Below are 15,609 nucleotides of genomic sequence, written 5' to 3' on the forward strand. Positions count from 1 at the left end.
TTGTAGTAATTGATGGAAAGTCATCGAGTAAAACAGAAGTGATTTCTGGCGTACCCCAAGGTAGTTTTATAGGCCCTTTGCTGTTCCTTATCTCTATAAACAATTTGGGAGACAATCTGAGCAACTGTCTTAGATTGTTTGCAGATGACGCTGTCATTTATCGACTAATAAAGTCATCAGAAGATCAAAACAAACTGCAAAACGATTTAGAAAAGATATCTGAATGGTGCAAAAAGTGGCAGTTGATACTAAATAACGAAAAGTGTGAGGTCATCCACAAGAGTGCTAAAAGGAATTTGTTAAACTTCGGTTACATGATAAATTAGTCTAATCTAAAAGCTGTAAATTCAACTAAAGACCTAGGTGTTACAATTACAAACAACTTAAATTGGAAGGTACACATAGAAAATGTTGTGGGGAAGGCTAACCAAAGAGTGTGTTTTATTGGCAGGACGCTTAGAAAATGTAACAGATCTACTAAAGAGACTGCCTACACTTCATTTGTCCGTCCTCTTTTAGAATACTGCTGCACGGTGTGGGATCCTTACCAGATAGGACTGACAGAGTACATCGAAAAAGTTCAAAGAAGGGAAGCACGTTTTGTATTATCACGAAATATGGGAGAGAGTGTCACAGAAACGATACAGGATTCGGGATGGACATCATTAAAAGAAAGGCGTTTTTTGTTGCAATGGAATCTTCTCACGAAAGTCCAATCACCAACTTTCTCCTCTGAATGCAAAAATATTTTGTTGACACTGACCTACAGAGGGAGAAATGATCACCATGATAAAATAAGGGAAATCAGAGCTCGTACGGAAAGATATAGGTGTTCCTTCTTTCTGCGCTCTATGTGAGATTGGAATAATAGAGAATTGTGAAGGTGGTTCGATGAACCCTCTGGCAGGCACTTAAATGTGATTTACAGAGTATCCATGTAGATGTAGATGTAGATGTATGTGGTCATTCCACTTATGGTCACTCTGGATAGTTACTCCTAGATATTTGACAGTAGAAATGTTTCCTGCAATTTGTCATCAGTAGTATAGTTGTGAAGTAATGGATTTCATTTTGTGTGTTTGCACAAAATGTTACATTTATTTACATTCATGGTCAATTGCCAGTGCCTGCAGTGTGTTTTCACAATATCTTACATTTATTTACATTCATGGTCAATTGCCAGTGCCTGCAGCATTCATCAACCAACTCTCTGTGGATAACTTCGCTCTTTTATACATTGCTAGTAGCATTGCTACTTTCTTATAGACAGCCAGATTATCTGTGAACAGTCGTAAAGAGCTTCCAAAACTTTCTACTATATCATTTATATACATTGTAAACAGCAACAGTCCTATCACACTTTCTTGGGGTACTCCAGAAATTGCCTTTACATCAGATGATTTTGTTCCTGTTGATTTTGTTCCTTTAAGAGTGACATGTTGAGTTCTATCTGCAACAAAGTCTTGAATCTAGTCACAGATCTGGTCCAACACTCGGTAAGCTCATATTTATTTATTCCACTAAACAGCAACATGGGGCAGTGTCAAATGGATGCTTAAAGTCAAGAAACATGCCATCGGTATGAGCACCTTCGGCTATAGTGCTCTGAATCTCACAGAGGAACAGAACAAGCCAAGTTCCACAAGATCTCTGTATGCAGAGTCCATTTGGATTTTTATTGAGGAGATTTTTGTTCTCCAAAAATGCCATAATTCTTGAGCATAAGACATGTCATATAATTCTACAACAGATTGATGTCAATTATTTGTATCTGTCCTGTGACCTTTCTTGAAAATGGAAATGACCTGCACTTTATTCCAGGAGCTAGGTACCCTCTGTTACTCCAGAAAACTATGATAAGTTGCTACTAGAAGGGGTCCAAGTCCTTTCACATAATCTTTGCAGAATCTTACAGGTATCTCATCTAGCACTGATGCTTTTCCACTACTAAGCAATTGTTGTTCCTTTTCCATTCCACGACTGTTATTTCAATGTCTGCCATTGATTAAATGGAGGGACTGTATTACGATCTTCTATGGTGAAACGATTTTTGATTACCAAATTCAGTATTTCAGTATTCCCTCTGACAGATAACCAACAAGTATTTAAGAAGAAATTAAAAGAATTTCTGAATGACAACTCCTTCTACTCCATAGAGGAATTTTTAGATATAAATTAAAAAAAAATATTAAAAAAATAAAAATAAAAAAACACAAAAAAATGAAAGAGTTGTTACATTAACTTAAGTATGTTGTTAAATTAACTTAATTATGTCATGTATTGGAAAATTTGACTCGTTCCACATCATTACGAAATATCGTATTCATGATCCATGGAACTAGTATTAATCTAATCTAATCTAATCTAATCTATCTTCCTTTTCAGTGCCTGTATGATCACTGAGTGACTAAATATTTACTGATTTTATGGAAGACCAAAACTTATTACTCATATTTTCCAAGCTATTACTCATATTTTCCAAGCTGTTTTCCAAGCTTTGCAGAGGCTCTCCTGCATACCATTTGCCATGCTTGAATATCTCTGCTGGCACATAATTTTCAGAACAGCCACCCAGTTTCAAAACAGTGAGCATACAGAAGCAGAGTGAAGTATTCATTCTGGGAACAGCCACTTGGCTGTGGATAAGCCACATCTCCCTGAAATACTTTTTACCTAAAGTGACAGTCCAGCAGAAGTATGCAGGAGGGCTTCTGTGAAGTTTGGAAAGTAGAAGAGAGGTACTGACAGCTGTAGAGGTGAATCATGAGCTATGCCTAGACTGCTCAGTCACTAAGAACATTATTAGCAAAAGGCAAAAGTTGAGGTCCCAAATTTGAGTCCTTGTCTGGCCAACAATTTTGATCTTCCAGAAAATTTCATTATTCATTCAGTTTACAACAGCTGCTTCACTTTGTTAATGTATGGTTTGATTTGTTGCATAACCCATTGTGCTGTTATCTATAGAACATGAAGAATGAATGAATAACAAACGTGAGCCGTTTGCTGTGAACCTGTTGTGGGCTTGTTAAACTTTTGTCTTGACTGCATGTGGTATCACTGGTCAATACGGCTGTGTTATAAATAAACATTATAGTTTTTGAATGATCATTTTATGTACTCGAAAGATCATTCAAGTCAATCAAGTATTGAAATGGAATGAGGACTGGACTTTGCACAATACTATATTTTATGTTTCCTGATTCTTAATACACTCTTGTGATACCTTTTTGTTTATGTTTTCATGTCCTTTATGTTGAGGAGATGAGACTTCACATGTGAGAGGGGCAAACCCTAAGCTCAATGAAGTTTCAGTTTCACTAGAAGTGATCACCATTAATTAAATTCAATCCCTGCTTTAAACTATAAGATTTTCAGTAATTAAGAAGCTTTTTACCATTTTTGTTCAGCATTTTGTCTTCAAGATATCAATGCTAATGATTGTATAATTTTTTTTTCTTTATCTCTGATTATTTGCCCTTTAAAATTTCATAATAATAACGTAAATAATTGCATGATTCTGAGATTTGAATATATATATTTGCCTTTACAAATGTCTGCTTGTGTCTGTGTATGTGCGGATGGATATGTGTGTGTGTGTGAGTGTATACCTGTCCTTTTTTACCCCTAAGGTAAGTCTTTCCGCTCCCGGGATTGAATGACTCCTTACCCTCTCCCCTAAAACCCACATCCTTTCGTCTTTCCCTCTCCTTCCCTCTTTCCTGATGAAGCAACTATTTGTTGCGAAAGCTTGAATTTTGTGTGTATGTTTGTGTTTGTTTGTGTGTCTATTGACCTGCCAGCACTTTGGTTTTTCCGCTCCCGGGATTGCCCTCTCCCTTAAAACCCACATCCTTTCATCTTTCCCTCTCCTTCCCTCTTTCCTGACGAAGCAACCATTGGTTGCGAAAGCTTGAATTTTGTGTGTATGTTTGTGTTTGTTTGTGTGTCTATCGACCTGCCAGCACTTTCGTTTGGTAAGTCACATCATCTTATATATATATACTTTTTGATTTTGGGAAGGGAAAAAATTCTGAATCAGACAATTTTTTTTCTGTATGCCGCACTACTGTTTGTTTTATTCAGATTCTTCTTTCTGTCTGCATTTATTGAAGTGTGAGGGTTAACAACAACATACTTTTTGATTTTGGGAAGGGAAAAAATTCTGAATGAGACAATTTTTTAAAAAAGTATGGTTATTAGTCATATTATGCCCTCATCAACTGCAAGATGAAACCACTGACTTTTGACATTTGTTTTATTTATCTTTTTACATTTGGCAGTGTAATTCTGGGTTTAAGCATTGATGAAAATTTTCATCTCCCAGTGGAAATAATCAAATTTAGCTCTAAGGTTTTCATTGAACATAAAGACCTCTTGTATGGACATAATCAGTTACAACACATTTGTATCATTCAGAGTAAAATGGTCCCAGTGTAACAACATTTTTCATTATTTCTTTTTGGGGCATCTTCGAAATAATACCTGCATGAGTTTCAACAAAAGTGTTATACTGTGTGTGTGGTTTATGGACACTCAATGAAGAGCCTATCAGTAAAGTGCTATGCTGATGGTATATGTTCCAGCTATCAATAATGAACCAACAGATTCTTTTAATAATTATTCATGTTCTGCATTGAGATTATAAATACATTACACAGCTGTGAAGAACAACAGATGGAAGGCTTTGCTGTATTGAGAGCAATAGAAGTTATGAAACTTACTGGCAGATTAAAACTGTATGCCAGACTGAGACTCAAACTCAGAACCTGGACTTTCACGGGGAAGACTTTCACTGGGCAGAGATATCTAGGCACAACGTATGACAGCTGTGAAAGATTTATTCCAGAAATGAATGTTACTTTATGACTAAGAGATACCCTTAGAAATTATAATTTCAATCCCCTGAAAAGTTAAAATAAGTGTAGGTGATATGGGTTAGAAATTGAATGTTTCTCATGTTTTCTTTCAGTCATCCCTTCCTGCTATGTATCTCATTTCATGCAAGATTTTTTACAAGTTGCTTTCCTTGACCTTCTTTTTCCTTTCTTTCTGAGCTTTGAGAGAAGTAATCTGTTTGTAATTGTTTTTTGTTGACTCTACCATTGATTTCATTTCCTGTTTGTGAGTATAATGACATTTTTAACTGTTCATATTCACATGTTCAATTTCTGTATTCCATTTATGTGAGATACTGTGCACATGAAAGTGTTACTTTGTACATTAATGTGATTTTAAATTTGAAATAGTAAACAAAGAGAGACAGTTGTTGAAGAGATTCATATAGTCAGTCAGTGTGTGGATGTCCTACAGCCCTGTCAGATGTAATTTTACAAATTGCCAGTCCTTTTTAGGAGACTTAATAGCACTTAAATATGAAAATAATAAATTATATTTCTTGAAATTCATTCCAGCCACAGTACCTGTTGCAAACATAGAAGATTATCGCAACTGTGGAGACCGTAAACCTCCTTACTCCTATGCTACTCTGATATGTATGGCCATGGGTGCCAATAGCAACAAAATGACGCTTTCTGCTATATACAGCTGGATTCGTGAGAACTTCCTTTATTACCGAAATGCTGATCCTAGTTGGCAGGTAAGGAAATTATGGAATAAATTAATGTCTGTTTCTGTTTTTTTTATTTGTTTCGGGCTTCTAACTGGATGTGTCCCAAGTTTCTGTTTCTCATGTGCAGTTTCCCATTTTCCTTTTTGTTTGAACTACATACACCATCTCTTTCATTATATTTATTTCAATTTTTAGTTTTATTTTCATTTTTTGCTTTGTTTTGGCACTGTTGAGTGCTTAATAATCAGTCTGCCTCCTTAACTGAGTGGTCAGCACATCTGCCTGCCATGCAATGTCCCTGGGTTCAATGCCCTGTTGGGTCAGAGATTTTCTTCACTTGGCAACTGGGTGTTGTGTTATTCTCATCATCATTGACAAGCAAGTCGCCAAATGTGGCGTCAACAGAAAAGATTGCAACTCAGCAGCCGAACTTCCCTAAGTGGGGACTTCCAGCCATCAGTGCCATACAATCATTTCATTTTCATTTCATTTCACCGTCAACATCCAGATACGACTGTCTAGCAGACTTCCATTGAATTTTTGCTGTCTATACTAACAACTTTCCACTGGAATATCATCCAGGAGGTGATTAGCAGTCTTTATCTTTCAGGAAGGAGGTTAGGGTGGGAACACTTGGGATCATCCATGGATTTAACAGGCATTTATCATAAGGATCCTTCTTAAGGCAGGCAAAGTGGAACAGAATGAAAGGAAAATCGACAGCATTTCGACCTGACCTGTTACGCTACATTGACATGGAATCCTATATATATCTTCAGCTTAATTCCTAGATCATATGATTTCCTTAAATCCTAAAAAATCTTCTTTTATGGATGAAGGTACCTCTGCTTACAAAAGTGACAGTTTCATCACCTTTTGTTTCTGCAAATATCTAGTGCTTAGAAGTTTATTTTTGTTGGATAGAAGTTATACTTTGAACCAACTAATAGGCTAATCAGTGTGAATACTGATCAGTTATTTCATTAAACAGACAGAAAATATGTTGCTTCCACATGAGAGTAATTTAGCAGTATATTCATGTGTTTTTGCATTTCATCTCCTAGATAGTGGAAGAGTATTGCTCATCTTTAGAGTTTTTGTATAATTTCTGTTACTCTTTGAACCTAGATATTCTGCTGATTTGTCAAAAGAGTGGCTAATGAGGTCTGTTTTTAATTTTCTTTTGAGTTGGTAGAGATTTCCAATTTCTTGCTTTATATTAGATGGGAAATTGTATACCTCCACACCAGGCTACATAACTACATTCTTATTTTTGTATCTTGTGATCATACAAATTACTGCTTCACTGAAAGTGCTTTTTGTTGTCAGCAGTAGACACCGTTATGGAGGTAATCTGTTGAGAAGTGAATGTAATAATTCCAAATTCCTGAAAGAGGCTTCTACTAGACATAGGCCTGTTGTTATCTATTTTGTATAATATTCTCAGCGTTCACTTCTGCTGAATAAATACTTTACTCACTTTAGGTTTTTGGCCCAGAAGATAATTTCAGAAGACAACAAGGAAGCAAAACAAAAAAAGATAGAGAGTACTTTTCACTTTACATCAACAAATTTATCTGTACGTTGACCCCATTTCAACTTGTCAGCTAATTGGGCCCAAGGAATTTTACACAGTACATTTCAATAATTTCTCCTTCTGCTATTGTTGGGTCATTATTGCATCTTCAGAATTGTATAATATAACTTTGTGAGATTATAGATTTATCTGTTAACTTTGAACAACTTGTAGGCTTTTCAGCTACCATCTGAGCTTGATTCCTAAGGTTGAGTTTGGACATTTGGTTAGTATACTAGTGTTATCAGCAAACACTTTAGTTTCTGAATCATCCTTTAAAGTGATTGAAAGATTACTTATGTATGTTACGAACAGAGGTCCAGTACCGATCCTTGTCAGACCCCACATATTTTATTTTGTTTAATCTTTCAAAAGGCTTTGATTGGGGAGTCTCATTGACAGATTGTGTCACAGGGGTGAAACTAAATCCATGGTCCAAAGGTGTGAATTACTTACACATGTGTGCCCACACCACCACATGGGTAAGACAGATTACATGTGGAAACACTCTGCTTACACACCACCACACTAATTTAAGCATAAGTTACAAAAGTTAAATTACATTTAACTTTCTTCTATGAAGTTGCTTCCTCTGCCATCACCTATGAGCTTCAGCAACTGCTGCTAGATGGATCTGCTTTCATATTGCTTAAATTTGTTTGTCAGCATAGTTCCTGAATTGTTTGTTTACATATATGAAATGTTAGTGTCATGGCCAAAAATGAAAAATCTTCACCTAAGTAAATAAATATCGTGTCAAGTGGCAAAATGTTCTTAGTCCATGTGATACGAATCCCATTCTAGCATTCAGCAATTTCTTATAATCACATATTTGTAATAAAGGAGTACAGCGTCATTTCAAGTGATGAAACAAATTCTAGAAGTATTGTAACTGAAAGCACGGACTTGTTGAGTTTCGATCTATGACAGACAACGAGAGTAGCAAGGTACATATTTAGCTGGTTCTAAGCATGTTCACAGTTTAATTCTTAATTTCTTGCATGTATTTGTACTTAGCAAGTGTAGTACTCTGTTTTTGTAACTAAAAAGTGTAGATTCGTGCAGTCTGTAGTGCACCTGTTATTTATTTTGAACAACCAGCTGCACAGCTCAGCGATGTATCAGTCTCCATTGGTGACGTGCCAGGAGAATAGCAAGTTACATAGTTAGCTTCTTCTGTACGCTTGTATAGTTAATTATTAAGTTAATAGTACTAGGATGGATAGGATCTGTATGTTGTATGCAGATACAGGAGGAAGTGACCACAGTTTGTGAACAGTTGGGGATGATTTTGATTGTAGTCAGCCATCTTCAGGCTGCTGCCTCTGTGTGTAGCAGTGAGAGAGAATCTGACATGTTGGCATGTCATATGGTACACCTCAGGTTTTGTTTCATATGCACACAAGATGTGCTGCTGAGGCACCTCGCAGCACACCAGCTGCAGGGTCCATACTCACCAAAAGGCTGTGACGCATTCACATTGCTCAAGGCAAAGAATCAACATGGAGGCTGGCTGTCTTGCCTTACCCATTCAGCCTGGGGGTGGACAGGTGGCCACTCCCTCAACAGGGTCCAAGCAGGCACATGGGGGGGGGGGGGGGGGTGCTAATTATTGGGAGTTCCAGTGTTAGCCATGTTACAGAACCACTTAGGGAAAGAGCATCCAGGTCAGGAAAGAAATTCAGTGTATGCTCAGTATCTCTATCAGGGTGCCTCACATGAGATATTGGAGGAGGCCCTGTCTGCAGCTGTTTAACATGCAAGGTGCAGACATCAGCAAGTTGTGGCTCATATCAGCACAAATGATATCCATCACTTGGGTTGTGAGGCCATCCTCAGTTCACATGTGTGACTAGCAGAAGTGATGAGAAATGCTGGCTTTGCTTATGGAGTACAAGCAGAGCTTATAGTCTGCAGCATTGATTGCAGAGTTGATTGGGGTCTGTTGTTTTGGAGCTGAGTGGAGGGTCTCAATCAAAGGTTTCATCAGTTCTGTGATGGTTGTGGCTGCAGATTTTTGGACATGTGTTATGGAGTGGAGAATTGTAGGATTCCACTTGACTGCAGTCAACAAAAATATTGTGTCTATCAAAGTCGAAATTGAGACTAACTGTGAAGTTATCTGAATGTGAGTGACAGACATGGGTGAACTCAAGTTAATTATTGGATGTTTTTACTAGCCATCGTGAAATTTTTAGAAATCACTCGAAGAAAATCTACACTCAGTAATGGAGATATACCCAGAGCATGCAATACTAGTTGGAGGTGACTTTAATCTGCCAAGTATATATTGGGATATCTGGGGATTCATTTGCTGTATGTTATAAGTAGTATTTCAGCAGACAGATTATGAAAATGTGGAAATTGGAAACATTTATTTCAGAGGAAATAATTTTTTTATAAACATAAATAAAACCACATATATGCAAGTACATGCAAACATCTGACTTAAACAATATTACTGTGAAGTTTGGAGACTTGAATCTAAAAGAGGCAGAAGCTTATAAATTCCTGGGCATGACAGTGAATAGGTACCTGACTTGAACCATATTACTGCGAAGCTTGGAGACTTGGATCTAAAAGAGACAGAAGCTTGTAAATTCATGGGCATGACAGTGAATAGGCACCTGACATGGGAGAAGCATACAAATAATATTTGTCATTAAGTGAGTAAAAATATATTTCTAATGAGAAAAAGTCAAGAACAATAAACACACAAACACTGCTGACAGTGTACAATGGGCTACTTTATTCACAAATTTCACACAGTATCCTGGTCTGGGGAAGCTGTGCAAAGGTGCACATACAAAGAGTACTAAAGCTAGAAAAGAGGCTGTAGGATGCATAATAAAATTATCTCCTAGAGACTCCTGCTGAAAAAGTTCAGGGAACTAAACATATTAACAAAAACATCACTATACATGTATGAAATGATTATTTATGTAGAAAGTAACCATGCTGCCTTGTTAAACAGAGATATCCGTAACTGTAACACAAGAAATAAAAATGGTTATCATACTAAAGGAAATCAGCTTTAATTAACTGACAAATAGCCTGTAAAAGCAGGATGCCATCTATGCAACAGTTTGCCAAACTATATAAAGATAACAGAAAATATGTCTGCTTTCAAAAATAAACTGAATATCACTTGATTAAAACTTGTCCAGTGTAAAAGAATAGCTTGAAGCAAAAAATTAATGTGATGCTTCATATTTAACTGTGCGAATACACTGATATCCAAATCCAAAACTAAAGCATCAAACAGAAATTTTGCAAGGTTGCGTTCATTTTGCCACGAAACAGTATAAACAGGTGATAGTATAGCAGAAACAATGTAAAGAATACATAACGTAAACAGCTACAACATGCATAATGTTAGACAAAAATGTTCTTCATTTTTTCCAAATTAATGGATTTGCACACACATTCTGACAACTGGTTAATGTGCTCAGTATGGGGTGTGACCGCCTCTGGCACAATACAGGCCTGCCAATGTCAGGGAATGCTGTGAATGAGTCATCAGCCTAACATTGCAGCAATAACACCCATTCTTCCTGCAGAGCTACTCACAAGTGCTGGAAAGTGGTTGGTGGATGCTGTCATGATGCAACCCATCTCCCTTTCGCATCCCAGACAAGCTCTATGGGATTCAAATAGGGAGAGCAAGCAGGCCATGTCGTGTGTGAAATATCTTCCATTTCCAAGAAAACATTGACAACCCACGCTCTATGAGGTCGAGCATTATTGTCCATCAGTACAGAGTCTGCACCCACAGCATCAACAACCACACTAGATGTTCCCTTCTGTGAAGATGCATCAGAGGTACACATACAGCATGTCTCCGGCAATAAAAGCCACTCTGCTGAAGCCTTTTGTACACTGTTTGCCTCAGTGAAACACATCCAGTGGATGCTGTCAGCTAAGATGCCAGTTGCCATGCAGTACTAAGACAGTACCATCGTGCCCTTACAGCCGAATAACAGTCCTCTGTCTCTCTGGAAGCAACAGAACAATTAACATTGGAAGTATTCTAGACCTTGTAGCTACAAAAAAAGACTGACCTTATTGACCAAGGATTAGTGATCATGATGTCATCATACCAACAGTGTTTACTAAAATTAATAAATCCATCAAGAAAACTAGGAGAGTATTTTTGCTAGAAGGAATGACCAGCATCCCAATTAGATGGTATGATGAACATAGAAGAATTATGTCAAAGTTTAAATTGATTGTACACCGTGCTCTCAAGAACTATGTGCTGAGTAAGTGGATTAACAATGGAAATGACTCATTGTGGTTTAGTAACAAAGTTCAGTAAATGTTGAGGAGGCATAGACTGTTGCACTCTCGGGTCAAAAAAGAATGCACCAAAGTCAACAGGCAAAAGTTAGTAGAAATTCATGCTTCTCTAAAAAGGTCTCTACACAAATTGTATAACAACTTCCACTGTCATACCTTAACAAGAAGCTGATAAAACGCTGGTCCCACATGTAATCACTAAGTGTGTCTAAGGGTTCTATCCGATCACTCGTTGACCAGTCTGGTGAGGCAATTGAAGAAAGCAAAGGGAGAGTTAAAGTTTTAAATGACTTATTTAAGAAATCATTTGTGCAGGAGGATTGTACAAGCATTCGATCATGTGACTGTTACACAGACTTCCATATGGAGGATATAGTAGTAGGCAGCCCTGGCTGAAAGAAGCAACTGAAAGAGTTGAAAGCAAATATGTTGCCAGGTTCAGATGGAATCCCAATTCAGTTTTACAGAGAGTACTCTACAGAATTGGCCCTTACTTCGCTTGCATTATCGTGGATCTCTCACCAAATGCAAAGTCCCAAGTGACGGGAAAAAAGGTGACTCCTGCATATAAGAAGGCTAAAAGAACAGCCCCACAAAATTTCTGACCAATATCTTTAATGTCAGTTTGCTGCAGAATTCTTGAACATATTCTGAGTTCAAATGCAATAATATTTCCATTGAGATGGAAAATCCTCTGTTCATAGATCAGCACAGATTCAGAAAGCATCGCTCACATGTAACTCAGATTGCCCTTTTCTCACATGATATTGTGTGAACCATGGATGAAGGACAACTCACAAATTTCATATTCATAGGTTTCCAGAAAGCATTTGACACAGTGCCCAACTGCATGCAGGTCTAAGTATATGAACTAGGTTCCCAGATATGTGAGTGTCTCAAAGATGTCTTATGTATTAGAATCCAGTATGTTGTCCTTGATAGCAAGTGTTCATCAGAGACAAGGGTAACGTTAAGAGTGGCCCATGGAAGTGTAATAGGACCAATCTTATTCTCTATATAGATAAATGATCTGATGGACAGGGTGGGTAGGGTGGGCTGTTGGTTGATGGAGATGTGATGACAGGAAGATATCATTGAGTGACTTAGACATGATCTATAGTTGGTGTGATGAATGCAAGTTGCTCTAAATCTAAAAAAAAAAAAAAAAAAAATAACTTAATGCACATGAGTAGAAAAAACAGTCCCATAATGTCTGAATACAGTGTTGGTGGTGAACTGCTTGACACAGCCATATTGATTAAATATCTAGGCATAATGTTGCAAAGTGATTTAAAAGGGCCAATACATAAGAGTAGTAGAGGAGAATGGTCAACTTTGGTTTATTTGTAAATTTTTGGGAATGTGTAGTTCATCTATAAAGGAGACTGTATGTAGAACAATAGTGTGACCCATTCTTGAGTATAGCTCAAGTGTTTGGGATCCCCAACAGGTTTGATTAAAGGAAGACATCAGACCAATTCAGAGGCAACATTTGTTACCAGTAGGTTTGATCGGTGGGTGAGTATTAGGAAAATGTTTCGTGAACTAAAGTGGGAGTCCTTGGATGGAAGATGATGACATTCTTTTCATGAAACACTATTGAGAAAGTATTAAGATGTGTTGTGTTTGTTCTTTTTGACAGGTCCAAAAGAATAGACACTATTTTTTGATTCAGTGGCCATGTATGTATATGATGTAAGAGAAATTCAGGCTTCCACCGCAATGGGGCACTGAAATAAATCCATTGATGACAAGTGAAAATTTGTGTGAACTGGGACTTGAACCTGAATTTCCCACTTTAAGTGAATGTGCCTTAACTGCTTTAGCTATCGGAGCAACTCAAATTCTCACTACACAAGTAGCATCCAGTTTCCATTATTATCATTACTCGTAGCTTCACCTGATTCCCGCAAGAGTTTGAATGTAATGTGCATCTCAATTTAAGCTGCCACTACTCGCCATCAAGGTGCATTATATTATTCACACATGAAAGAACAAACACCAGTTTTTGATTCAGTGACCATGTGTATATGTGGTGTAAGAGAAATTCAGGTCTCAGCCACAATCAAGCAATAAAATAAATTCAATGGCAGCAAGTGAAAATTTGTGCCAGACAGGAATTGAACCTGGTTTCACACTTTACTTGAGCAGTTGTCATAACTGCTTTGGCTATCTGAGCATACTTTCTGTCCAGTCCAGATTCTCAGTTTGTCGCACACTACACATGTAGTGCCCACTACCATTGGTCACAGCTCCAATTGATTCCTAGAGTTCAGACGTAATGTGCATCAGCACTGAAAGTAACATTGTTAACCATTAAGTCACATTTATATTGCTTATATATATATACATGATATCTGCTATTTTGGGCTCATACAGAGGCATATGGACTGTCATTTTGCTCTCACTCTATTTGCGAGTGGAACAGGAAAGGAAATGATTAGTTGTTGTACAATATACACTCTGCCGTGAAACATATGGTAGCTTGCGGAGAATGATTGTCAATGTAGATGTAAATATTACTGCAGAAGAGTGAATATTGTAAAAGTATTTTTTCTAATTTCAGGATTATCATAATAATATTTCGCTTTGGTCATTGTTTGTAAGCATTGTGTGATGTGGAAATTTAAAATTTCAGCATCTACATTGATGCTCCATGAGCCACCTGACAATATGTGGTGGAGGGTACTTCTGGTACTAACTGATCCTCCTCCCTTCCCTTTTCCAGTTGTGAATGGCACGTGGGAAGAATGGTTGTTGGTAAACCTTTGTATTACCGAATTTTTTCATCGTGGTCATTTCATGAGATGTATATTGGAGAAAGTAATATGTCATCTGGCTCTTCCAGGAAAGTATTGTCTTGAACTTTTGATTGTAACCCTCTGTGTCATGCACAATGCCTCTCTTGTAGAGTCTGTCACTGGAGTTTCCTGATCATCTTTATAATACTCTCATGCTGACTAAACAATCCCATGGTGAAATGTGCCGCTCTTCATTACTTGTGCCTTTAGATATTTTAAACTACTCTTGACCCTAATATATGTAAATAAACAGTGTTTGTGCTGGTGCAGTCATTGAGTAATGAGTGTTCTGCAGAGTAGCAGTAAGTAAGATTGCAAAATTAAGTACCTTACTGGTAGGGGAAACATTATATTTATGGCACCTGTGACCTATAGTATCAGAACTTTGACTAATTCTAAAAATAAAAACAAAGTAGAACCGTAGAGACAGAAAACTCACTTTTCAATGTACATTTGGGGTATTATTGATAACATACAGTACTTTACCTAAAAATTTAGAGATGGTGCTGTTTGGAATGCAATACATGTATTACAGTGATGATAAAGCACACCAGTTGCCAGATATTGCAATAATACTTGTAATTTAATGTGAGCTGGTGTTGCATCTTGCATATTCATATTAGGCTTTTGTATAGAGCCAGATAAGTGTCTCAGAAGGAATTCAAAATTGACTTTATTCATTCAAAAATTATTTTTGAATGACACTTTGCCCTCTGCATATAGCTTCCTTATTAACGTAGTGGATCCTACAAGATACCCAGTTCTGTTCCCAACATTTGTGCATCTGTTTTTTCTTTGTAAGTGTCAATGTGAGCTCTTCATCTAGAAGCTGTACAACCACATTAACTCCCATATGAACAACTCCAATTGTCACCTTATTGAGAGTTATGTAAGTAGCAGTTATGACTTTGGTATGTGGAAACAATAACATGTGCAGGGCTACTGGTAGGGAGATGCTTGTATAACTAATTTATGACTGTGGGAACCTGGATTAAGCTCAAAACATGACACGTGACATATGGTTTCCCACAAGGATCGGTATTGGGTCCACTTTTATTGTTAACCTACATAAATGATTTTCCAACCAGTTTAAAAGATGGTTCCAAAACTGTTGTGTTGTACATGGGCATTGCTGCAGCATACTTAAATCTGTCATAAAATATGCTCTAAGTCATTGATTGATTACAAAGATGATTAAGAATAATCCTGTTAAGTTAGTGTAAGATTGTAATATTCTGTTGAAAACACCATCGTAGACTGTAAAATTACTGCTCATTAGTGACCTGGTGAATTTTGTAACCTCCTTAGGCGCAATATTTTGTGAAACTACTGTCTCTGGGTGGTACATGGAGCATATGCACAAG

At 37.2% G+C, this 15,609-nt stretch overlaps 1 protein-coding gene across 1 annotated transcript in view; it reads left to right on the forward strand.

Annotated features, from left to right (window-relative positions):
• Positions 1–15,609, forward strand: part of LOC126154757 (forkhead box protein J1.2-like) — a 269,235-nt gene that overhangs the window by 217,629 nt on the left and 35,997 nt on the right. Inside the window, exon 3 of the mRNA XM_049916183.1 lies at positions 5,412–5,596. Within this exon, the coding sequence (XP_049772140.1) occupies positions 5,412–5,596 (185 nt within the window). The remainder of the gene's footprint in view (positions 1–5,411; positions 5,597–15,609) is intronic.

This window comes from Schistocerca cancellata, chromosome 2 (assembly GCF_023864275.1).
Source record: "Schistocerca cancellata isolate TAMUIC-IGC-003103 chromosome 2, iqSchCanc2.1, whole genome shotgun sequence".
Classification (NCBI taxonomy): Eukaryota; Metazoa; Arthropoda; class Insecta; order Orthoptera; family Acrididae; genus Schistocerca; species Schistocerca cancellata.